A 26,074-nucleotide genomic window follows, 5' to 3' on the forward strand; every position below is an offset into this window, starting at 1 on the left:
TGCTTTATTGCTCTATTTTTTGCTATGGGAGAAAATTTTTTATTGTTTAGGTGACTTTTAGTCAAGTTTCTACTGCTTACAGCCAAAAGCATCCTAAGATAAGTTGCATGCACTGAATTAATAGACAATTCCCAATACTAAATGAAACACAAAGAAGTGATCCTTTGAGCACTTTGACCAGATTATGCTTTTCTAAAATGATCCTTGAAAAAGCAGAAATTCAACTACTTGATTAGAAAAGATAGACAAATAATGCAGAGAAAACAATACAAATTGAACAAAGGCACGGAGGTAGAAATTATGTAATTATTTCACAGGCCAGTGAATGAAGGAGTCTGGCTACAGTAGACTGTTTACAAAGGAAACTAAAATTAGAAAGGTAGGTAAATTCACAATGTGGATAAGCTTCAATAATTTTCCTCTAGTTATTTTTTTTAAAGGTCCATAATTTGGTTTCAGCTTTATCAGTGGTATTTTCTTTCTTAGGCCATTAGTCATGGGTACATGGCTAATTTTTTAACTTTTATGTATCTCAAATATTTTTTAGGGTTAAGGTTAGGTATATCATTTCAATAAAAAGGCATTATTTTGGCAAAAAGATTCATTGTTATTTCCATGTATAACTGTCCAAAAATATCTTGATAAAAATTAATTACTGCAGTCTAAAATTAAACCATTTTACTAACAAAAAATAAATAACTTTTTATTCAAAAATAAAATACCACATGAATGTGCATTCTATGAAATTCTAATACCTCAGAAATGTAAAGATCAGCTTGTTTTAGCAACTCTCCAATGATTAGAACATTTGAAGTGGTACCATCTCCTGTAATATCGTCCTGGGCTATTGCTACTTTTGCTATCAAGGAAGCTGTTGGGTGTTGAATTTGCTGAAAAAAGTAAGCAGATTACAAAAGAGAGAGAATGAGAGAAAGAGTCCACCACAAGCAGGATAACATAAGAGTCAAAAGTAAAATTAAGAAATTAAATAAGCTTCATTCTATTAGTTCACAAGTTCTGTATTATCATACATAATACATGTCAAAACCAAAAGTTAAAAACTGAGAACTAATGAGGTTTGAACACTTTATAAAAGCATCTCTGCTTCAGGATGCAATGACATTTCCAAAATAAGATTAAATCCTTCAATCTTGAAGATGAATATATTTACTAAAATTGCAAGGAATTTTTTCCCCCATGATTGCAAAGAACATACTGCAGTGCCTTTAACAAATGTAACTAATTTGGAAGTATCCCTAAGCTATTATGTTTAAGATTTGAAAACAGTCAATAGACTTTTTTTTTCCCTAAGGTTTAATCCAACAAACATATCTCATGACAGCAGTATTTAGCTTATGGCCTTGGTTTAAAGATATACAAATTGTACTGTGTCCTCAGTTATGACTTATCAAGGTTTATTAAGTCAGCCATCAGCTCACCATCTCATGGAGCAGCACATTGCCATCTTTGGTGAGTTTGACATCTCCTGCACCAGAAACAAGCCTGTTTAGAAAACAGTGGTTATTAACCTCATATGGCAAGAGCCAAACAAGACACTTCCAGTACTTGCCACTCCACTATCTTTAATATAAGTAACTGGGTGTGGAAAACTTCCATTATATCATGGGGGATACCACAGTAATTACCACCATTTGCAATCACTTCTCCCCAGATGGACTGCAATGGTGATTTCATTTCCAAAGGAGGATTTACAAGTCTAAGGATAGAAGCAGTCATTGAGTTATGAACAGTGGTTTGGTACTTGGAAGAATACCTGGAAGTCTACAAACCACATATTTGTGAATTTCCTGCAGGTTTCTTATTTTTGTGAAATGTTACATTCATTCACTGAACTATTTTTTCCTTCATCTTTCATGTTTATAAGATCAAGTTCTGTCAACCCTACAATCTAAAGGTCTCTTGAATCTACCCTCTCCTGTTATTTCCAGTCATCATCATCTCTAATCTGGACTACTTAGCATCCTGATATTTCTGAATTGGAATCTACCCTCCACACTGCATTTATCTTTCTAAAAGGCAATGTGATTCAGTAAGTTTCCTGAAAAAAAAAAAAAAAATCCATGATTTTCATGTTCTCCATCACCTTCAAGGCCATCCAAGCTATTTAACAATGACATAGTTTACCTTTCCCAATTTGGGGAATGTCTATTCTTTTTTACTTCTTCTACCAAGTGAGATCTTGTGGGAAAATCGTGTGGTTCCCTTAATAAATCATGTTTGGTTTCGTTTCTGTTGGATTTATACCGTTGGGCTTTCTTGGTCCTGAAGTTATTCTACCTAGAAGGCCTTTACTCCCTTCTCTAACTGGTGAACTCTAATCCTCTTTCAAGATTGAGGAAAAATTCTATTATTTGAGAAGCTTTCCTTTCTCCCTTCTGTCATCAGCTACAATCCCTTTCCTCAGTAAAATATATGCTCTCTCTCTCTCTCTCTCTCTCTCTATATATATATATATATATAACCATTAGCACATTCATCTCTACCAGAACTCCTTAAGAACAAAAACTGTATCTTGGTCATCTCTGTATTCCCAGCATCCCAACTAGACATAATTAGTGCCCTCTTTTGCTGTTAATACTAATTACTCTGCTCATTCTTCTGACATTGTATCTCTCCTCTTACACTTCATCATTGCCCTCACTGGTCTCTTTCCCTCACTCTTTTTTTTCTTGATCACACCACGCGGCATGAGGGATCTTTTAGTTCCCCCACCAAGGATCTAACCGCTGCCCCTGCAGTGGAAGCCAGGAGTCTGAACCAGTAGACAGCCAGGCAAGTCTCTTTCCCATCCCCACTCTCTTCTAAAGCAAATAGTCCTAAATAAATACGTGCTAAAGGATGAATAGATACGATGAACCATATGCACAGAGCATTCAACTTGCCTAAGGACTTTAAATTACTTGGATCTGAACCCAAGCCTGCCAGGCTCCAGAGCCCGAGCGCTCTCCACTATAGCACACTGCCCAACAAAACCCAAACTCTTTAAAGGCAAGGGAGCTAGATAGCTTATGTTTCATTCGAGACACTTAATGAACTTTTAATTACATATGAACCTAAACAAGAAGTTGAGGGGTGGGGGCGGGGGGGGGGGTGGTCGCCGCTTCACTCGTGAGCCCTTTCTTCGGGGAGCATTTCTCCTCGATCCGGCAGGAGATGAACTCAGGGCAGGAATGAAAACGAGGGAAAGCAGGCCCACAAATGTGTCCACATCGCTCCAAACTCTGCGGAACCTCTGCCTCACAGGGCGCCCGGATGCCCAACAAACCCCCGACGCCCTAACCGCCGCTCCAACGGCCGTCTCACATTTTCATGGTGCCCTTGGGACCCAAGTTGGTCCGCAACACATCCTGCAGCCCTCGGGCGGCGCATATATTGACGGCCAAGGCCGCCTGGGCCCGTGCCACCTCAGCCTTGGAGTTTATGGCCTTTATCGCAGCCATGAATGTCGGAGAAGCGACCCTACAGGCAAAAATCGCCTGTTACTAAAGGAATATACGTTACTGAAGGAAATCTAGGCGCGACCGCTCACGTCCCGCAGCCTCAGCCAATCTGCGTCCGGACAGGAAGTCACGTCATCAGGCGTCGCCGGGACGGAAGCCAGGATCGCCTCCGGTCGGATCGCAAAGATGGCGTCGTCCGCCTCAGCTCGGCCTGCTGCGGGGAAGCGAGTGGTGAATCAGGACGAACTGCGGCGGTTGATGAAGGAGAAGCAGCGTCTGAGCACCAACCGGAAACGGATAGAATCTCCATTCGCGAAGTACAACCGCTTGGGGCAGCTGAGTTGTGCCCTGTGTAACACTCCGGTTAAGAGCGAGCTCCTGTGGCAGACTCACGTCCTGGGAAAGCAGCACCGAGAGAAAGTGGCCGAGCTGAAAGGCGCGAAGGAAGCAGCCCAGGGCCCGTCCGCCAGCGCAGTGCCTCAGTCCACCAAGAGGAAGGCGCCGGACTCTGAGAGCCAAGATGCCAAAAGAGCGAAGGCCTCCCTGGTTCCTCAGGTACAGCCCTCCACGTCCGCTTTGCCCACTAACTTTGACAAAGCCGGAAAGGAGTCCACTAGGGCGACCGTCGGTAAGGCTTCGGGACTCGGTTTACTCCCTGATTATGATGACGAGGAAGACGAGGAGGAGGAGAAGGGAGGAGGAGGAGGAGGAGAAGGGAAGAAGGGGGATGCCTGTAAGCAGCCGTCCACTTCACAGAGCAAGGAACACTCACTTTCCTCTTCGCGGGAGGCAACTGGTAGCAGGCTGCCAAGCAATTTCTCGGATACAAATCCTCCCAAGGCCCCTTTAATCCCTCATTCCGGGTCAATTGAGAAAGCAGAAATACATGAAAAAGTAGTGGAAAGGAGAGAAAACACTGCGGAAGCATTACCGGAAGGGTTTTTTGACGACCCTGAGATAGATGCGAGGGTACGAAAGGTTGATGCCCCAAAGGACCAGATGGACAAAGAATGGGACGAATTTCAAAAAGCTATGAGACAGGTCAATACCATTTCCGAAGCCATAGTTGCAGAAGAGGATGAGGAGGGACGGTTGGACCGGCAGATTGGGGAGATCGATGAGCAGATAGAGTGTTACCGTCGAGTGGAAAAGCTGCGGAATCGCCAGGATGAAATAAAAAATAAGCTTAAAGAGGTTCTGACCATAAAAGAACTGCAGAAAAAGGAAGAGGAGAATGTTGACAGCGATGACGAGGGGGAACTACAGGATTTGTTGTCTCAGGATTGGAGAGTGAAGGGAGCTTTGTTATAGGGTTTCAGAGACCCACGATTTTGTACTGTTGTGTAGAAAGTGCTGACTCTCAGTACGGTACCCTTTACTCCATGCCTAGAGATTTGGTAACCTAACTGGATTGTTGAGATACAATAAGCCTGCGAAGAGACCACTTTGGAAAATTAGTGTAAAGTATTTTTGAGGTAGAGGTGTTTTTGAAGTATTACATACTTAAATGCCAGTTTTTTCACACACTTATATAGCTAAAGTTTGGGTTGTAAAAACTGTAAATATTGTACATATTAAATATATATTTACTTAAGACTACTGGTTTGAAATTTATAAGTTAATAGAAGTCAGACTAACAGACAAGCTTTTAAATGAAAACCAGTGTGGCGTTTGCGGTATATATGACTTGTTCTTTTCCAACTCCCTAAATCAAATTTAAGGTTATTTTGTTGTTTTTGTTTTTAAGAACACTGCTCATGAACACATAAGTTATTCAGAGCTAATTAGTTATCTCTTTTATAAAACCATGTTCCAGGAGAACATAGTGAAAAATACATGCCAGGCATAACCAACTTCCTTAATCCAGAGTTTCTGTATTAAACCAGTAATTCTTGGTTGTAGGTGCACATGACAATTTCATGCAAAGTTTTTTTTATAAAGTGTACGTGAATCATGTGTGAAGCTTTTTTAAAAAATTCATGTGCCCCTACCATTGAAGAGATTCAGTAAAGCTAGAGTGGGGCTCAGACACCTGTGTTAGTTTTGACAGCTTCCCAGGGTCTTCTGTGAGAATTCCCAGATGGTCCAGTGGTCAGGGGTCTGTACTTCCACTGCAACAGGCGCAGGTTCAATCTCTGGTACCCTGGTCAGGAAACTAAGATCCCAGAATGCTGTGAGGCTTGGCCCAAAAAAAGGCAAGCTTCCCATTATTCTAATAAGGCTAAAATTTGGGCACCACTGTGCTAAATCCAGAACACATTTACATTTTCCTAGGCTTTATTTTTTCTTTAAATGACACATCCCACGAGTTTATTGTCTGTTGCATAAAAGAAATACTGTCTTATTTATATTCTACCTAATCTTCGATTTTATTATTAAATATTGTGGTAAATTAGGGTTCAGAGTTAACAGGTTCTATTAGTTGTAGGAAGGAGGTAATAGCTAAGACTTTCTTACAATATAAGCCAGGCAGAGTTCTAAGTGATTTACATAAGCTCAATCTGATTTCCCTGAAGCCCAGGTTTTAGGTCCAGGGTTAAGGTATAAAAAAGCCTTGAATGTTGAACAAAAGAATTCTTCCTACAGACACTGGGCAAAAAGACAGTTCTTGAGCCAAGAGTTATATCTGCAAAAAATATGGAAGATTATTTTAGTCACAGTATATAGAATGGAATGAACATGGGTAGGGGGCAGGAAGCTGGGAAACTACATGGAAACTAGACTTTAAAAGCAAAGCAACTAAGACTAACTAGGTATGTACTGAAAGGTAATAGAATTGAAGAATTTCACAGGAAGAGCTAACATCTTAGTGACTACAAGTGAAGAACAATAGGAGAAATATAGATGGAATTCAGGGGTTTGGAGTTTTTCTAGTATGGATGCCTGTAAGAAGTTATCTTAACACTTGCAGAGCATTTTAATTGTCCTATGGCAGTTGGCAGAAAGGCTTTGCTTTCCTGATCTGTCCAGCTGATAATGACAGTAACTTCAGTTTGATAATGTAAAGGGTATGTCTGCATCAAATATATGAACCCAGACTTAGAATTTTTTTTATCATCATATTATTTCAGGATGTGAGAAAGTACAAGGTGGGGCTTGAAGGGTGGGCTCACTTCTACACGGGCCTAAGAGAGTAGGCTAATGATCTAAAGGAGCACTGTATATTAAAACTGTAATTCAAGGGACTTCCCTGGTGGTCCAGGGGTTAAGACTTGGCCTTCCAATACAGGGGGTGTATGTTTGATCCCTACTCAGGGAGCTAAAACCCCACATGCCTTGCAGACAATAAACCAAAACATAAAACAAGCAATCTTGTAACAAATTCAATAAAGACTTTAAAAATGGTCTACGTCAAAAAAAATCTTAAAAACGTATTCTTAATTCAAAATAAGTGGCTCAGGTGTAAAGAATCCACATGCAGTGCAGGATACGTGGGTTGGATCCCCGAGTCAGGTAAATATGGAGTAGGAAATGGCCACTCACTCCAGTATTCTTGCCTGGAGAATTCCACAGACTGAGGAGCCCGGCGGGCTGCCAGTCCTGGCATCTCAAAGTCATATACAACAGCATCTGAGCATACACACATATATATATAATGCAAGCCACATACATATATTAAATTTTCTAGTACCTACATGAAAAAGTAAAAAGAATGTGAAAATAGCTTTCACATGGGGCATGGGCTGGATCCCTGGTCAGGGAACAAAGATCCCACATTTTGCACCAAACAGCCAAAAAAATAAAGGTATCCAAATGGAAAATAGAACATCCTCAGGAGGTAGTGAGCAGCTTAATTTAACTGGAGCAGTGTTTATTCCTGACAACAGTGGGAGTGGCAATTGTAAAGATAGGTTACAAACCAAAGAGGGCCTTGAATGCCATTCTCTAAGGAGACGGCACTTTCACTAAGTTAACAGTTGAGTTGCCTTGAAGTTATTGAGTCCTTTACTGTAACAGTTAAAGAAGAGCTTAAGGAGTGCCAAACATATAAACCCCCCACTGGGTTTTTAGGAGGACCCAAAAGCTCTCAAAACTCAGAGCATGAGTAATGGGTCCTTGATCAAAAGCCAGTGAATTCTTGTTGAATCTGAGATTGATGTAGACAGCAACAGGAGTTGTTGAATCCTTCTTGATCCTCCATGCCTTGGAGAGCTTCTTTATACCTCTTAGAGCTATGTGAAACAGGTTTTGCATTAGACCGCGAATACCAACCATGTTTCCAAATTCTAAGAATTGGTCCCAAAGATGTCTTCTTGTCATGCTGTCTTTTTAGAAACATCCCCCTAAAGACTTCCCTGGTGGCTCAGATGGTAAAGTGTCTACCTACAATGCGGGACACCTGGGTTCGATCCCTGGGTCGGGAAGATCCCCTGGAGAAGGAAATGGCAACCTACTCCGGTACTCTTGTGGAGAATCCCATGGATGGAGGAGCCTGGTGGGCTACAGTCCATGGGGTCGCAAAGAGTTGGACATGACTGAGCAACTTCACTTTTACTTTTCCCCTAGTGCAGCCAGGGCTTCCCAGTTGGCACAGTGGTAAAGAATCCACCTGTCAATGCAAGAGATACAAGAGACATTTCAATCCCTAGGTCAGGAAGATTCCCTGGAGGAGGATATGGCAACCCACTCCAGTATTCCTGCCTGGAAAATCCTATGGAGAGAGGAGCCTGGCAGGCTACAGTCCATGGGGTCACAAAAGAGATGGCCACAACTGAGCATGCACACGTGGGCACACACACTAATGCATCGAACATTTACAGACACCTCAAAGACATTGCAAGTTCCATTCCAGACCACCATAATAAACAATAAAGCAAGTCACACAAATTTTTTGACTTTCCAATACATAAAAAAGTTACTGTAGTCTATCAAGTGTGTAATAGCATTATGTCTTGAAAAAAAGTATTGATACATATCTTAATTTAAAAATTCTTGTAGAATATGCTAACCATCATCTGAGCCTTCAGTGACCACAGTAGTAACCTCAAAGATCACTGATTATAGATGACCATAACAATGGTCATGTATGGATGTAAGAGGTGGACTATAAAGAAAGCTGAGCATCAAAGAATTGATGCTTTTGGACTGTGGTGTTGGAGAAGACTTGACAGTCCCTTGGACTGCAAGGAGATCCAACCAGTCCATCCTAAAGGAGATCAGTCCTGGGTGTTCATTGGAAGGACTGATTTTGAAGCTGAAACTCTAGTACTTTGGCCACCTGATGCAAAGAGCTGACTCATTTGAAAAGACCCTGATGCTGGGAAAGATTGAAGGCGGGAGGAGAAGGGGATGACAGAGGATGAGATGGTTGGATGGCATTACCAACTCAATGGACATGGGTTTGGGTGAACTCCGGAGTTGGTGATGGACAGGGAGGCCTGGCGTGCTGCGGTTCATGGTGTCGCAAAGAGTCGGACAAGACTGAGCAACTGAACTGAACAAATACAATATGGGAAAAGTTTGAAATATTGTGGGAATTATCAAAATGTGACACGGGGACACAAAGTGAGCAAATGCTGTTGGAAAAATGGCACCAATAGACTAGTTCAATGCAAAGTTGCCACAAACCTTCAATTTGTAAAAACAAAAGCAGTACTACAAAGTGCAATAAAACGAGGTATGCCTGTGTTAGAATGATTGTAAGTACTACTTTGTACACCTCTCACCCATTTCACTTATCAACTGAATATATTTCCCCCAACTTGGAGGGAAAGAAAAAAATGCCAATCTCCAAACTAGACTTCAAATGTTTATTTGTCCAGTGCCTTACAATTTATAAAATACTTTCACATATATCTCATTTAATGATAGATAATGACTACATTTTACACACCAGGGAACAAAATTAGATGCTATGGAATTAAAACTGTGTGGAAAAGTATAATTCAGGCCTAAAACTTTTAATGTAGCACTCATTAGATTCATATGGAGTAATGGAAAGAACACAGGACCTGTCAAGAGAAAACAAAAGACAAGTTCAAATTCCCACTCTACTTTTTCTTTTATTGAACTATAGTGGATTTACAATGTTGTGTTAATTTCTATTGTACAGCAAAGTGGTTCAGTTATATATATTTATTCTCATATTCTGTTCCATTATGATCTACCACAGGATACTGAATAGAGTTATCCCCACCCTCTACTTTTTAACATCCAGTGATCTTGGGCAAGTGGCCTCTCTGAGACTTAGTTTGCTATACCAGAAAATGATGATGATACCTGGCAGAGTGTAGTGAGAGTCTAATGACACATGCCTGTGAAAGAAGTTTATAAACTGAAATTTATAAATAAAGAAATGAAAGTATTTCTACTAGTAGCATCTGGTCTAACCCTGCTCCATGCTACTACTAATTTGCTAACTTGAGTTATGCTAATTTAAGTGATGCTAACTTGATCTTAGGCTAATAGTTTAATGCCCCTTACTTCCCTCTTTTGGGCTTTCCGGGTGGCTCAGTAGTAAAGAAGCTGCCTGCCAATGCAGAGGATGCAGGTTCGATCTCTGGGTTGGGAAGATGCCCTGGAGAAGGAAATGGCAACCCACTCCAGTATTCTTGCCTGGAGAATCCCATGGACATACATGGATATAATTGTGTACATGTGGGGACTTTCTATAGAAAAGGTGTATGGGTTCATTATCTATAGATTTGGGTTATTATAAAAAAGGTGTATGGTTATTAAAAAAAAGGTGTATGGGCTATTATCTATAGATTATAAGATAAAGTCAGCACGTATCTGCTGATACTTTTTAAGTTGACCTGTCTTTATACTTAGAAATGTCTCTTAAAAGTAGGCTTCCCTGGTGGCTCAGATGGTAAAGAATCTGCCTGCAGTACAGGAGACCTCTGTTTGATCCCTGGGTCAGAAAGATCCCCTGGAAAAGGAAATGGCAAACCACTCCAGTATACTTGCCTGGAGAATTCCATGGACAGAGAAGCCTGGTAGGCTATAGTCCATGGGGACGCAGAGTCAGATACAACTGAGCGACGCTCACTCACTCGCTCCAAAGTCATCCAGTTGCCAATCTAGAGACAGAGATGGCTAAGGTATTGTTACAAGATTTGTCCAGGAGAGTCCCAGGTGTCTTGGTATAATTATGATTAGTACGTTCTTTTACTCTCAACACTGTCCCTTTTTGGAGATATATATATATATATTCACCTATGTAAAAGTTTGACAGGAGGAAAAGCCACTTTCTAATGAATGGAAGGTCTTAATGGAAATAGTATGCTTCTTGACAATGACGCGCCAACTTGGTGGAACATTTTGTAGAGGGGTTTGAGTAAATACATATTTACTCATCTGGGTAGGAATGATGGCCAGACAGATGACCTTAGATTGCTTTTTCAATGTTGAGATTCTAGTAGCCTGTGTGATACCAGGAATTTAGATACTTTAAATTTGAACAGGAAAACAAAATTCCTCTAACTCTGCATTTTATTTCCTATCTACATCTCCTCCCTCAGTGACCTCATTCATTCCCAGGGGTTTGTTTTGGTTTGGTTTTTTTAATTATTTATTTATTTTGGGTTGCACTGGGTCTTCTTTGCTGTGCTGGGACTCCTCGTTGTGGTGGTGGGCGGGCTTGTCATTGGGTGTCTTCTCTTGTTGGGGACACAGACTCCAGGGCACACTGGCTTCAGTAGTTGTGGTGCACGTGGGCTTAGTTGCTCCACAGCATGTAGAATCTTCCCGGACCAGGGATCAAACCCATGTCCCCTACACTGGCAGGTGGATTCTTATCCACTGTACCACCAGGGAAGTCCCTCGTGTGTTTAAATATCATCCACATTGCAGCAATGTGTACGGACCTAGAGACTATCATACTAAGTAAAATAAGTCACAGAAAGATAAATACATGATATTGCTTATAGGTGGAATCTAAAAAAAAAAAGATACAAATGAACTTATTTATGAAACAGGAACAGCTCTATTTATGAAACAGAACCAGATATAGAAAACAAACTTCTGGTTACTGGGGGGAAAGAGAGAAAGAGGGATAAACTGGGAGACTGGGAGTGACACATACATGCTACTAAATATAAAATAGATAATAAGGAGCTACTGTATAGCACAGGGGACTCTATTCAACACTCTGTAATGACCTTACGGGAACAGAATCTTAAAAAGAGTGGATATATGTCCATGTATAACTGATTCACTTTGCTGTACAGCAGAAACTAGCACAACATTATAAACCAACTACACTTCAAATTAAAAAAAAAAAAATAGTGTCACCCATATACTGATGACTCCCAATTTATATCCCCAGGCTTGACTTTTCTCCTGGGACGCATCCTTCATTACCTTTTCTTTTCCAAATCTAATGTATTAGTTAAGTCCTGGCAACTCTACCTCTAAAATATGCCCAGAATCTGTCTACTTCTTTCTGTCTCCACTGGTCCTAACCACCACCAACAGCCTTTGCATTAATCATTGGCTGTCCCCCTCCTAGCCACAATCTGTTATCTACAAAGTAGACTGAAATAGATCAAGTCACTCTGTCACTTAAAACCCTTCATTATATGCTTCCATCACACTTAGGGGGAAAAAAAGAATCTAGGCCCTTTCCAGCCTACAAGATGCTCTGAAGTTCAGTTCAGTCGCTCAATCGTGTCTAACTCTTTTTGACCCCATGGACTGCAGCACGCCAGGCCTCCCTGTCCAACACCAACTCCCAGAGATTGTGTCAAACTCGTGTCCATTGAGTCAGTGACACCATCCAACCATCTCATCCTCTGTCGTCCCCTTCTCCTCCCACCTTTAACCTTTCCCAGCATTAGGATCTTTTCCAGTGAGTCAGTTCTTAGAATCAGGTAGTCAAAGTTATTGGAGTTTCAGCTTCAGCATCAGTCCTTCCAATGAATATTCAGGACTGATTTCCTTTAGGATGGACTGGCTGGATCTCCTTGCTGTCCAAGGGACTCTCAAGAGTCTTCTCCAACTCCACAGTTCAAAAGCATCAATTCTTTGGTACTCAGCTTTCTTTATAGTCCAATTAGTAGCTCTGAAGTTCCTAATTCAAATATTTACTATTTGACCTACTGCTGACCTTGAGCCTCATTAAAGGAGATTGGGAGCAGACAAGTGAGCATATAACTGCTCTGTGTTGAAATCAAATGTTATTCAAGAATAGAGGCCTGGCATGGCCAAGTTTTGTTTTGTTTTTTTCCAAGAGAAATTGCAAGTCAAGATCATTTTTGTTTTTAGTGAAATCTCAAAAACAGCATGTGAGCTAAATATGATCCAGGGGACCCCCACTTTGTGAACTACTTTCTAACTTCATGTGCTTCACGCTCCCCTTTTATTCTCTGTGTCCCCGGGCTCAGCAGCTAACCTTGTCTTCCTCAAACATGCCATTTCAGGACCTGCGCCTGGCCCTCTGCTCAGGACCTATCTGAAATAGTATGGCAGTCCTCTCATCCTTCAGTTCTCAGTACTAATGTCCCTTTCTCAAATGATGTAAACAGCCATCCCACCCCCCACTGCCTGTCATCTTATCACATCTTCCCTATGAATTCAGTAAACTTGCGTGCTCAGTCGCTTCAGTCATGTCTGACTCTTTGTGACCCTATGGACTGTAGCCTGCCAGGCTCCTCTCTCTATGGGATTCTCCAGGCAAGAATACTGGAGTGGGTTGCTACCACTATCTTAAATTAGCTTGTTTATTGATACATAAATTTTATGTCTCCTCACCGGAATGTAAACCCCACAAGGGCAGGGAGCTCATCTGTCTTATTCACAACCTAAAATAATGCCAGGCACATAATAAGGCTCAATAAATACCTGTGGAGTGAATAATACCCATAAGGCAGGACGTGGCTTGGAAAAGTGGTCAAAAGAGCAAACTGACTCATGGACATCGGAACCCAAACAGAAGTCAGTTCAGTACTTAAACAAAGGGATAAGAAATCTGCTTTGGGACTTCCCTGGTAGTCTAGTGGCTAAGACTCCATGCTCCCAGTGCAGGGCACCAGGGTTTGATCCTCGGTCAGGAAACTAGATCCCACATGCTGCAACCAAGAGTCTGTAAGCTGGAACTGAAGATCACACGTGCCACGACTAAGATGCGGCACAGCCAAATAAATGCTTGAAAAAAAAGAAAGAAATCTGCCTCATAGGGAATCCCCTGGTGGTCCAGTGATTAGGACTCTGCACTCTCACTAGCGAGGGCCAGGGTTTAATCCCTGGTCAAGGACCTAAGATCCCACAAGTCACCTGGCATGGTTAAAAAAAAAAAAAAAGGCAAAATCTGTCCTGCGTCTCCTTTCTCAGACATATGAAAGCCCTTATCTATACTGAGAGCAGCACCACAAGGAATGTATACACCATAGCCCCGATAGTATAATGTGCCATCTCTGCATTTAGCAACTAAAGCAACAAGCTAAGAGGTAAGAAGGATGTCCATATGTTAGCAGGAGCGGGTGGGCAGCCCTGATGGCCTGGAGGCCTCTCAAGTGGACAAAAGGAGGAATAAAGTGATTCGGTAGCAGAGTTAAGACCATCGTCTCCCAGCTGCTCTCAGCCCCTTCCCTGCTACCATCTCGTTTGGCTCACCCCTGTCACTTGGCAGTCAAAGCTATTTCCCAGTGAGTCTTTGCACCAAGCCATCATCCAGCATTGAAAGCACTCCCAGCCTCAGAGGAGGAACAGAGTTCCATCTGGCTGCATCTCCAGTTTGCCACAGCCTTTGGTGGGCTTCAAGCACCCTGGGGACCCAGCGGGCACCTTAGGGGAGTTCAGCGGACCATGCTGGTTGGGTAGTTGATGGTGGTGGTTGTTGCTTTTTGTGTGTGTAAGTACTGTGTGTTTGTTGTTCTGCCAAATGTGGTGATAAGAGAGTATCAAACCAGGTTGTCAGTTATTATTAATAATAGTTACCATTCCCTAGATTCCTTCCATGTGTTTGGCACTGGGCTTAACATACACCATCTCTAACCCTCCCAACAACCCTGTAAGGTATACAGTATCTTCATCTTACATATGGAAAGCTGATGCTCAGAAGTAAAGGAATTCAACCCTGCATCATTTCCCTGGTGGCTCAGCGGTAAAAAAAAATCCACCTGCCAATGCCTGCCACTGCAGGAGATAACGGGTTTAATCCCTGACTCAGGAAGATGCCCTGAAGTAGGAAACAGCAACCCACTCCAGTATTCTTGCCTGGAAAACTCTATGGACAGAGGAACCTGGCAGGCTACAGTCCATGGGGTCGCTAAAGAGTCAGACACAACTTAGCAACTAAACAACAACAACAAATTATTAAATATTACCTTGTATTTGCATAGTGAGAGGTATATTTACTTAGCAACCTTCAGACCGTGCTAAGTCACTTCAGTCAGGTCCAACTCTTTGCGACCCCATAGACTCCCCATGGACCTCCAGGCTCCTTCATCCATGGGATTCTCCAAGCAAGAACACAGGAGTGGGTGGCCATTCCTTCCTCCAGGGGATCGTCCCAGTCCAGGGACTGAACCCAAGTCACTCGTGTCTGCATTGGCAGCTTACCACTAGCACCACCTGGGAAGCCCAGTTTTCTTCCAGTCTCAACACCCCCTGGAGAAAACAACTATTTTCACCTCCATTTTAAATGTCTAATTGTTTGTCTAAGGTAACTCAGCAAGTTAATTGCTAAAGTAAGTGTAGGTGTAACTTGATTCCCAGTCCAGTGTTCTCTATTTAATAATAAAACGTGGGAAATGGGAGAGGATACCTGCAAATAGCAAGTTCAGATTTGGAAAGTTTACAGTCAAGGTTAAGGGAACCTGGTGCTGTTCAGAGACCTTGGTTGGGCTGGGAAGCCAAAATTTTTTTTCTTTTTTCTTTTTTTGCTTTGCAGGCTCTTTGCTGTAGAGCAAGGGCTTAGTTGCCCTGCAGCATGTGGGATCTTGGTTGCCTGACCAGGGATTGAACCCAAGTCCCCTTTAACCACTGGACCACCAGGGAAGTCCTGGAAAGTCAAATATTTTACAGTTTGTTGTCACATTCTCTCCACATCGCCCTGCCTTACCCACCTCCCCTTTCACCAGCAATAAATTGTACTCCTTAGTGGTCTCTGATCAGAGCAAGAAGGATGACTTCAGTTCCCAGACATTCCAACTGGGAGACAACAGATACACCAGGCCCGAGGTCCACTATTTTTAAATCGGGTGACCTTGATTAAATTACTTCACCCTTACTTTGCTCAACTACAAAACACAGAGAATAACAGTTTCTATCTTCTGGGATTATGGAGAAGATTCATTGAGCTAAATGCATGAAAATGTTTTTAGTACCTACACGCAAATAATGTTAGTGGAATAAATAATCGAAGACATGGCCCTTGGACTTGCCTTGTGGTCCAGTGGTTAAGAATCTGCCTGCCAATGCTGGGTAAATGGATTTGATCCCTGGTTTGGGAAGACTCCAGATGCCACAGAGCAACTAAGCCCAAGCAATGCAACTTCTGAAGCCCACGCCTTAAGCCCGAGCTCCACAGGAGAAGCCACTGCAATGAGAAGCCCAAGCACCACAAGGACAGAGTAGCCCCCGCGTGCCACAGCTAGAGAAAGTCCAGTTGCAGCAACAAAGACCCACCACCGCCAAAAATAAATAAAGTAATAAATAAAATGTTTAAAGTAAATAAATTTAAGACATGGCCCTTACCATCAAGAAAACTGCAACCTGGCTGTATTGTAAACAGTGTAAGAAATCCAGCAGTTACATGTGGAATCTAGAAAAAATGGTACAAATGAACTCGTTTGCAAAACAGAAATAGAGTCACAGATTAAAAAATAAACTTACAGTTACCAGGCGGGAAGCAGGAGGAGAGATAAATTGGGACATCGGTATTGACATATACACACCATAGATGGCAGCCCACCAGGCTCCCCTGTCCCCGGGATTCTCCAGGGAAGAACACTGGAGTGGGTTGCCATTTCCTTCTCCAATGCATGAAAGTGAAAAGTGAAAGTGAAGTCGCTCAGTCATGTCTGACCCTCAGTGACCCCATGGACTGCAGCCTACCAGGCTCCTCCATCCATGGAATTTTCCAGGCAGGAGTACTGGAGTGGGGTGCCATTGCCTTCTCTGATATATAAAATAGATAACCAATAATGATCTACTGTATAGCACAGGAAACTCTTCTCAGTACTCTGTAATGACCTATACAAGAAAAGAATCCAAAAAAAGATTAAATACATGTGTATGTATAACTGATTCACTGTTGTACAGTAGACACTAGCACATTATAAATCAATTATACTTAAAAAAAATTTTTTTAAAGATATCTGGCAGGACTTTGATCAAAAGTCTAGGGTCAGATCACTCCCACTCACTAGTTATGTGCACGCGTGCGTGCTAAGTCGCTGCGTGCGTGCTAAGTCGCTGCACTCGTGTCCTACTCTGTGCCTCTGTGGGACCCTATGGACTGGAGCCCTCCAAGTTCCTCTGTCCATGGGATTCTCTAGGCAAGAATACTGGAGTGGGTTGCTATTTCCTTCTCCACATTAGTTATGTGGTATCTATTAATACCTAGTCAGTTTCCTCCCCCAGCCTTCCTTTTACTCTTTCTGGGTACTGGGCTTTACTCTCTGAGTCTGAGTACTCCCTGAGGACAGTCTCGCCTTTATTATTGTGATACTGTGATTTATAATAAGATTTATTATAAGATTTATAAAAAGAAATATGTATGCTGGCCTTCATCACCATTTCTAGCAGAGTTCCTAAAACCCTGGGAATTTCGAGGGATTAGAGAGAGAAGAGTGACAATGGTGTCATTTGTTATATATATATATGTCCCTTTCAACCACAACTGAGTTTATATTAATGAGGCCCTCAAGAATGGATTGGAAAAGAATGCACTGGAAAAAATTTGAGCAAACTCTGGGAGATAGTGAAGGACAGGGAAGCCTGGCACACTGCAGTCCATGGGGTTGCAGAGTTGGACACAACTTAGTGACTGAACAACAAGAATAGATGCGATTTACATGGGAAGCCGACCCTGATTACAGGGTTAGAATTTTCAGTCTTGCTACCTGACCTCCAGGGAGGGGAGGGGATGGGAGACTACGTTCAATCACCAATGGCCCCTGATTTCACCGATCATGCCTATATGATGAAGCCCCCATCAAAACCCAAGTATGGCATTAAACAGCTTCTGGGCTGGGGAACACAGGTGCTGGGAGGGAGGTGTTGGGAGGATTGTACGCCCAGAGAGGGCATAAAAGCTCTCCACCCCTTCCTACATACTTTGCCCTGTACATCTCCTTTATCTGGCTGTTCCTAAGCTACATCCTTTCATAATAAACTGGGAATCTAGTAAGTAATTTGCTTTCCTGAGTTCTGTCAGCTGCCCTAGCAAATTAATCGAACTCCAAGGATGTGGTCTTGGGAAATTCTGATCTATAGACAGTCAGAAGCACAGGTAACAATCTGGATTTGTGACTGGCATCCACGTGGTGGGAGGGGGCAGTCTCAGGTAACTGAGCCCTTAGATGTGAGGCCTGACTCTAGCTCCAGGTAGAGAGCATCAGAACTGAATTAAGTTACAGAACACTGGGAATTCCCTGGCAGTCCAGTGGTTAGGATGCTGAGCTTCACTGCAGAGGGCATGCATTCAGGTTTGACCCCTGGTCGGAGAAGTAGAATCTTGCATGTTTTGGGAATTAGCCAAAAACAAAAAACAAACAAAAACAATAAATTTCAGAACACTAAACTGGTGTCACAGGATTGCTTGACATTTGCAAAACCCACACGTCTGGTGTCAGAGTTAAGTAGTACTCAGAGAGTATTGTGTATAAAGTAAATGTAAACAATAGTTTTTTCCTTTACAATCTTACAAGGCAAGACTGAAGGCAAGAGAGAGAAAGCACAGCAGGCTGTTTGGTCAGAAGGCTTCGGTAGGAGACCTCGGGGGAACCTTCCAGAAAAGAAGAGAAGAGGGCCTGGGGCTCTCCTGGTATAAAGGAAATGACGCAAGGAATAAGAGAGGAAGGAACCCAGACTTCCACCTCTGCTGCACATCAGCCCCGGAAAACCAGCGGTCATCAGTGCTCCTCGACCAGCCCACAGTCCAGCGGAGGAGAACTTACTTCCCAAGTAGTCTCTCTTGGTAAAATCAATTTTCCCCTTGAAAATTGTTCACTTACCTCTTAAAAAACATAACCCCCATGAGTTCATACTAGAAAACCCAACCAAAAGTTCAAGGAGGGTGGTAGTAACTTTGAGTCTTCCTTGTTCTGTATCTGTGACCCCAGTCCTGCCTAGAAGCCCAGACTCTGTGCAATGGATCAACATCCGCCAAAGGCACCCTTGACTCCTCTTAGCTGTCTGGCTTCAACCTGGCAGCTGTACCACAAAGACATTCAAAGGAAAAGGGGGAGGAAAAAAAAGCCCTCTGGTAAAGAACCAACCTCCAGACACTTCCCTGGTGGCCCAGTGGTTAAGACTCTATGCTTCCACTGCAGGGGGCACAGGTTTGATTCCTCCCTCGTCAGGGAACTAAGATTCTGAGTGCCCCATAGTGTGGCCAAAAAAAAAAAAAAAAAAATGAAATAACCTCCACAGTCTTTACTGAGAATGAAGAGCCATGGGCCGCTATGAATTATTACATCTTTCTACAGCTGTTCCCTTTTAAATATTTATCCTGGCAAACACCACCACCGTTTTTTACAACTTATTTTAATTGTGTGACTATTAAGCAAACCAAACCGTAAAATCAGCTCTCAGTGCTGAGATTTATGTGATTCACAGACCAGAGCTTATTAAAAAGGGAATCCACAGAGTGCAAACTAGCTTCACGAATCCCCCCACGCTGTCTCTAGGCAGGTGTGAAGCCTTTTCCCTATTACTGCCTATGGCTTCCAAGCTTCCACAGTGGGTGGCATAAAAAAGAACACAGTCTACACAGTTCCCTGACCTTTTTTTTTTTTTTTCCCTCCTTCTGAACAATCCTGATGGGTGAAAACCAGAGGTCAGGGATGCTACAGTCCTAAAGGGGATGGCAGAAGCTCTAAGAGACTCTCAAACAGGATCACTGCCCTGGAAGATTTAGGATCAAGGTCTCAGGGAAGGACTTAGCATGGCATTTTGAATCACCAGCAAGCATCCTGCATATCGGGGCTTCCCATGGGGCTCAGAGGTGAAGAATCCACCCGCAATGCAGGAGATATAGGTTTGATCCCTGGGTCAAGAAGATTCCCTGGAGGAGGGCACAGCAATCCACCCCAGTATTCTTGCCCGGGAAATCCCAGGGAGAGAGGAGCCTGGCGGGCTAAAGTCCATGGGGTCGCAAAGTCAGACTTAACTTAGCAACCAAACAACAACAATCCTACATATTTGCTACCAAGGTCCTTCTGCTTCTTTTTTTCTTTGACATGCTGCATAGCTTGCAGGATCTTAGTTTCCCCCAGCAGGTATTGAACCCACGCCCTCAGCAGTGAAGGCGGAGTCCTAATCACTGGACCTCCAGGGAATTCCCCCAAAGTCCTTCTTGATTTGGATCATGGAACTGCTTTGAGACTCCAGTAGAAGTTCTCCCTCCAAAAATGCACTACGCACAAATATTTATATAAAACTGCAAGGGGTTCAAGGACACCCCTGAGCCTATCCACAGATCCCGTATGGGTCCACGAGCCTAGGTTATTACTGCTTTCACTGTTACCACCCAAGCTGCCCCCATTTCTCCCTTTCACAGTCATCAACTAACTCATTTTCCAGTTTCTCGACACAGCAGGCAGAGTGACAGCAATGTTGTTAAAACCTAAGCAGATCATGTTACTTCCCTGCTCAATGTTACCCACTAGTCTCCCATTTCACCTGCAATAAAACAGCTTCTTTACTGGCGCAGAGGTTAAAGCATCTGCCTGCAATGTGGGAGACCTGGGTTAGATCCCTGGGTCGGGAAGATCCCCTGGAGAAGGAAATGGCAACCCACTCCAGTATTCTTGCCTGGAGAACCCCATGGTCAGAAGAGCTTGGTGGGCTGCAGGCCACAGGTCGCAAAGAGTCAGACACGACTGAGCGACTTCACTTTACAGGGGTTTACAGGCCAGGGTCTGTCTTCAGATCTCCTGCTGATCTCATCTCCAGTACTTCTCAGCCTTAACTCTTGCTGCTCTAGACACACCCATCTCCCTGTGATCTCTCAACAGGACAGGCACAAGCTGGCCCTGGGCCTTTACTTGCTACTCCCTCTCCACCTGGCTCCCTCCTTCATTCCTTCCGGTGTAGCCAACTATCACTTCGTTGGCAAAGCTTTCCAGATTAAAACTCGGCAGTGCCATGAATGTATCCAGGCTGGGGAGTCAGGGGGAATGTACATCTTCTGAAATACCTCCAAGCACTGAACAGTTTGCTGTATCTGAAACACTGTATTTGAAACTGTGACCTACAGGAACTCCGTGGCAGTCTAGTGGTTAGAACTCTGTGCTTTCATTGCTGAGGGCCTCAGTTTGATCTCTGAGGCCCTACGGTTGGAGAACGAAAATATCACAAGCCATATGTCCCTGGTGGTCCAGTGGTTAAGAATCTGCCTACCAATACAGGAGACACAAGTTCAATCCCTGGTCTGGGAAGATTCCACATCCTGTGGGGCAACTAAACCCATGCACCACAAGTACTGAGCCCACCCTCTAGAGCCTGTGCTCTGCAGTAAGAGAAGCCACCCCAATGAGAAGCCCCCACTGACCACAGTTAGAGAAAGCCTACGAGCAGCAATGAATACCCACACAGCTGGGCATATAATATTAATAACTGTTTATTAATTAAATATAATAATGATAATTTAATAATTATTGAATAATAAAATCTTGTTGAAATTAATAATAATTTCAAAAATAAAAAGTCCCACAAGCCTATGCACTGCACAGCCAAACCCAGGAATCAAACTGGGATCTCCTGCATTACAGGTGGATGTTTTACCAGCTGAGCCACTAGGGAAGCCCAATTTACAGTATTAATAATATTGTAAATCAAAATACAATGACTTATAATATTAATTAATGATAATTTAATAATTACTGAATAACAAAATACTGCTAAAATTATAAAAAGTCCAACAAGCCGACACACTGCAGCCAAAAAAAAAAGAAAAAATAATAGTAATAATAAATGTGCAATCCCTATCCTGCCCTGCCTGACACCTCCTGTCCATCTCTTCTTTTTGTTAATAACACCCATCATCGTGTCCGACTCTTGTGACCCCAGCCTGCCAGGGTACTCTGTCCATGGGATTCTCCAGGCAAGAACACTGGAGTGGGTTGCCATTTCCGTCACCAGGGGATCTTCCTGACCCAGGAACCGAACTCAGGTCTAAAGCATCTTTACTGCTGAGCTACAAGCGAATATGAACGTGCCTTTTCCTTACTGTTTACTATCTATCTCCCACACTAACCAGTTAGCTCCAGGAGGGCAGAGATTCTTGTCTGCTTTGTTTCAGTGCTATATTCCAGTTCTTGGAATAGTGTCTAAGCCAGAGCAGGCACTCAATCAATGCTTGACAGACTGATGACTAACTGAATGATTAAACTCTGCAGCGCCATGAATGGATCCAGGCTGGGGAGTCGGGGGGAATGCATATTTCCTGAAATACCTCCAAGTGCCAAACAGTTTGCTAGTTAATATATGTCATCTCGTTTAATTGCCACACACAATCCTAAGAGAGAGTTTTATCCCCATTTCACCACGAAAACTGAGCCCCTGAGAAGTTAAAATAAATGAAAGTTATACACAGCCAGCAGTGGAACATAATTCAAACCTAAGTCTGTATGACTCCAAAGTCCCACTATTCCCATCACACATCACCTCCTTCTCCTTGGTGGCAGCTCCCACTTCTCCAAGGTCAGGCAACTGCCAGCTTTCACACCTCATCCAACCGTATCTGGCATCTGAGTCAAAGATCATTAAGGGGTTCCTTGGAGCTCTAATCAAGCTTAATATTTATTTTTTTTAACATGCACGTATTTGTTTTTGGCTGTGCTGGGTCTACATTGCTGCCAGGGGGCTTTCCCTAGCTGCAGTGAGCGGAGGCTGCTCTCTAGTTGCAGTGCATGGGATTCGCATTGTGATGGCTTTTCCTGTTGCAGAGCATGGGCTCTAAACCTCTGCTGCTGTGGCTGCTGCTGCTGCTAAGTCGCTTCAGCCGTGTCCAACTCTTAGTGACCCCATGGACTGCAGCCCACCAGGCTCCTCCGTCCATGGGATTTTCCAGGCAAGAGTACTGGGGTGAGGTGCCATTGTCTTCTCCTGGGCTCTAAAGCTCGGGCTCAGTAATTGTGTAACATGGCCTTAGTTGCCCTGAGGCATGTGGGATCTTCCTGGACCAGGGATGGAACCCGTGCCTCCTGCACTGGCAGGCAGATTCTTAACCACTGGACCACCAGGGAAGTGCAAGCAGAACATTTAGAGCCTAAGTCTTTTTGCACATTTACATCCAACATTGTCAAAGATACAACATAATGAACATCCTCCTGAGGGAAGTTTATTACTCTCAGACTCATTCACTCACAGGTTTCATTCATGTACTCATAAACACTTGCACAGTGCCTACTATGCACCAGCTACTGTTCTGGCACTGAGGATAAAAAGATGCATAAGGCACCAATGTCACCCTTCACAAACAGGTTTGTGAAGTCTGGGGTGGTGTTCTGTTGGATAGCACCACAGAAGTGGTGCTGGGGCCACCTGCAATTTGTTTTTGGCCACCTCATGACATCTTAGTTCCCCAGCTAGGGATCCAACCTGTGCCCCCTGCACTGGAAGTGTGTAGTCTTAACCACTGGACCGACACGGAAGTCCCCCTCTCTTGCAGTTTTATATTCTCTCCTCACTGCATTTTCAAAAAACTAAACCGTTAAAATTAACGTGAATAATATATTCTTATTGGACCCAACATATCGAAAATATCATTTCAACACGTAATTAACAATGTATCTTACAGTCTTTTTTTGATAATACGTCTTCAAAAATTATTGTGTGTTTTACACTTAACAGCACATCTTGATTTGGATTTTTTTTTTTTTTTTTTTTTTTTGCCATGCTGCTTGCAGGATCTTAGTTCCCTGACCAGGAATTGAACCAAGGCACCGCAGTAAAAGTGCTGAGTCCTAAGCCACTGGACTGCCAGAGAACTCCCCATGGATGTTATTTTAATTGACGTGCAATTGATTTATGTGTTTTGTTAGTTTCAGGTGTATAGCAAAGTGACTCAGTTACAGATACGTATTTTCTCAGCTTCTTTTCCATTACAAGACATTGGGTATAGTTCCCTGTGCTATACAGCAAATCCTTCTTGTTTATCTATCTTATATATACTGTGGATACGTTAATCCCAAACTCCTAATTTATCTCTCCCCTCGCCCAGCACATCTCAAAAAGGACTGGCCACATTTCAAGAGCTCAACAGTGATGACAGCATCTAACAGCACAGGGACAGGGAAAAAGTCAGACGCAGTCTAGTGGACTTTCAAAACACTGCAGTATTATTGTTACCATCTTTCTAAATTCCATATATATGCGTTAGTATACTGTATTGGTGTTTTTCTTTCTGGCTTACTTCACTCTGTATAATAGGCTCCAGTTTCATCCACCTCATTAGAACTGATTCAAATGTATTCTTTTTAAAAGAGACACTGATGTATAGAACAGTCTTATGGACTCTGTGGGAGAGGGAGAGGGTGGGAAGATTTGGGAGAATGGCATTGAAACATGTAAAATATCATGTATGAAATGAGTTGCCAGTCCAGGTCCGATGCACGATACTGGATGCTTGGGGCTGGTGCACTGGGACGACCCAGAGGGATGGAATGGGGAGGGAGGAGGGAGGAGGGTTCAGGATGGGGAACACATGTAAACCTGTGGCGGATTCATTTTGATATTTGGCAAATCTAATACAGTTATGTAAAGTTTAAAAATAAAATAAAATTTAAAAAAAAAAAAAAAAACACTGCAGTAAACGCAGTGACGCTATGTTCCGGATTGCTCAACCTCCAGAGTTGGACTTGAACCTCCAGTGACCTGCCAGCCCCAGACCTGTTCATGCTGCCATACACAAGAGACTTTGCCCACTTCAAACAGTGACGTCATGGCTGGCCTCAACCAACCAAACAATATAACCAAAACAAAATTCATCCTCTTACTCAAAATACCTCCTGCTCTCTCATATTCTATCTCAGTTAATGGCACCATTATCTATCTGTTCATTCAAGTCATCTTTAGACAAATGAGCACTTTACCTGGAAGATGATTTAAAATTTAAATGCTTATCAAACAATGCATCCATCCCAACTAACTGAGCTTGTCCAGGGCACTTCCTTTCATCTCTCACATGGGTCACTACAAGCACCTTTTTTCCTCCCCAGTTTTACTGTGAAGTAACTGACACATGTCACTGTGTAAGTCTCAAGTATACAGCATAGTGGTTTGATATGTTGTTGTTTAGCTACTAAGTAATGTCCGACTCTTTAGGGACCCCATGGACTGTAGCCCACCAGGTTCCTCTGTCCATGGGAATTAATCAAGAATACTGGAGTGGGTTGCCATTTCCTTCTCCATGATTTAATATAGATACAATAAAAAACAAAAACAGAAAACTCCTTAAAAACGTGAACCTCTTCACGAATTTTTATGGGATCCTTGTATTGTTCAGTCACTAAGTCTTTTGACTCTTTGCAACCCCATGAACTGTAACATACCAGGCTTCCCTGTCCTTCACCACCTCCCAGAATTTGATCAAGCTCACATCCACTGAATCAGTGATGCACCCTTGTATGGTGCCATGCTGATCTCTGTGTCATTCCATTTTCAAGTTCTGCCCAAGCCAGCACTGGTTGACTAATTCCCTCACTGCTTCCTAAGGCCCTTAATGGCTCTCCATCCTCTACATAACAAAGGGCATGATCTTTTCATAAAATTTTTTGAAAGCACTCCAGGGCATGCGGGATCATAGTTCCCCACCAGGGACCCAACCTGCGCCCTCTGCTGTGGAAGCCGGGAGTCTTAAGGACAGGATCTTTTTTACAGACCCCAGAATTTTTCCCAGGGTCTGACCTTTGCTTACCCAGCAATGCCCAGTTGCTCTACCTTTCCTAAACCGTGAACAAGTTCTCTCACCTCCTCTGAGTTTGCTATCCTTTTGTAAAAACAGCCGTTACAATCTCTCAAAAAGTTGACCTTAAAAAAAAAAGCTAACCTGAGGTTTAAAATAAATACACTTAAACAACACACCATCAAAGGTTTACTGTACCCATGACTCCTTAATACTGTATCTGTATCTATCCAGTGCCCCTTTTTAATTCAATACTTGCCAAATACTTACCATGTGCTAGGCACAAGACTGAGGGGGACACAAGACTGAGAGAATGCAGAAAAACAATATATCTTTGCTTTCCCCAAGCTTATTACAACATAGTCTGTCAACCAGTAACTTTAAGGACTAGATAATCTCTAACATTAAGAGCCAATGGGGTAAATTGGCAGGGGGTGGGGTAAGTTCCCAGAAGTTGAGAACAGGATGCGCATCAGGGCGCCGCCACATCCCGGCACCTCTGCTTTCTCCCGCCGCAGTGGCACTTCACGAACCTACCGCAAGGACCAATACCTAAGCCCTGGGCCTCACTCTGAGCACCCGGGCCACCTCCCAC

The 26,074-nt window shown here is 43.0% G+C and overlaps 2 protein-coding genes and 1 long non-coding RNA gene across 11 annotated transcripts in view; 1 reads left to right on the forward strand and 2 right to left on the reverse strand.

Moving 5' to 3' along the window:
* CCT6B (chaperonin containing TCP1 subunit 6B) overlaps positions 1-3,686 on the reverse strand; it is a 38,161-nt gene extending 34,475 nt beyond the window's left edge. For 6 of the 9 annotated variants that reach the window (XM_055577267.1, XM_055577273.1, XM_055577270.1 and 3 more), the window contains exons 1-3: positions 3,325-3,686; positions 1,440-1,503; positions 756-890 (exon numbers count right to left, since the gene is read on the reverse strand). In XM_055577267.1, the coding sequence (XP_055433242.1) occupies positions 756-890; positions 1,440-1,503; positions 3,325-3,461 (336 nt within the window). In that variant the 5' untranslated portion in view covers positions 3,462-3,686. The remainder of the gene's footprint in view (positions 1-755; positions 891-1,439; positions 1,504-3,324) is intronic. The other 3 variants (XM_055577274.1, XM_055577269.1, XM_055577272.1) reach the window with 2 other exon arrangements.
* Positions 3,616-7,430, forward strand: ZNF830 (zinc finger protein 830). Its single transcript, XM_055577282.1, has one exon. It carries the CDS (start codon positions 3,648-3,650, stop codon positions 4,770-4,772), a length of 1,125 nt encoding a protein of 374 aa, XP_055433257.1. The 5' UTR covers positions 3,616-3,647; the 3' UTR covers positions 4,773-7,430.
* Positions 7,431-8,777: 1,347 nt separating this feature from the next.
* On the reverse strand, positions 8,778-26,010 carry LOC129649637 (uncharacterized). The gene is made up of 3 exons (XR_008713204.1): positions 25,750-26,010; positions 16,101-16,167; positions 8,778-9,412 (listed from the first exon to the last, which is right to left on the reverse strand). It is a non-coding gene; the product is annotated as an uncharacterized LOC129649637 (long non-coding RNA).
* Between the last annotated feature and the right edge of the window lie 64 nt (positions 26,011-26,074).

The sequence above is a fragment of the Bubalus kerabau genome, chromosome 4 (genome assembly GCF_029407905.1).
Source record: "Bubalus kerabau isolate K-KA32 ecotype Philippines breed swamp buffalo chromosome 4, PCC_UOA_SB_1v2, whole genome shotgun sequence".
Classification (NCBI taxonomy): Eukaryota; Metazoa; Chordata; class Mammalia; order Artiodactyla; family Bovidae; genus Bubalus; species Bubalus kerabau.

Excerpts from the sequence above, each read along its gene's own strand:
- ZNF830 (XM_055577282.1), top strand. The coding sequence starts at position 3,648 with ATGGCGTCGTCCGCCTCAGCTCGGCCTGCTGCGGGGAAGCGAGTGGTG.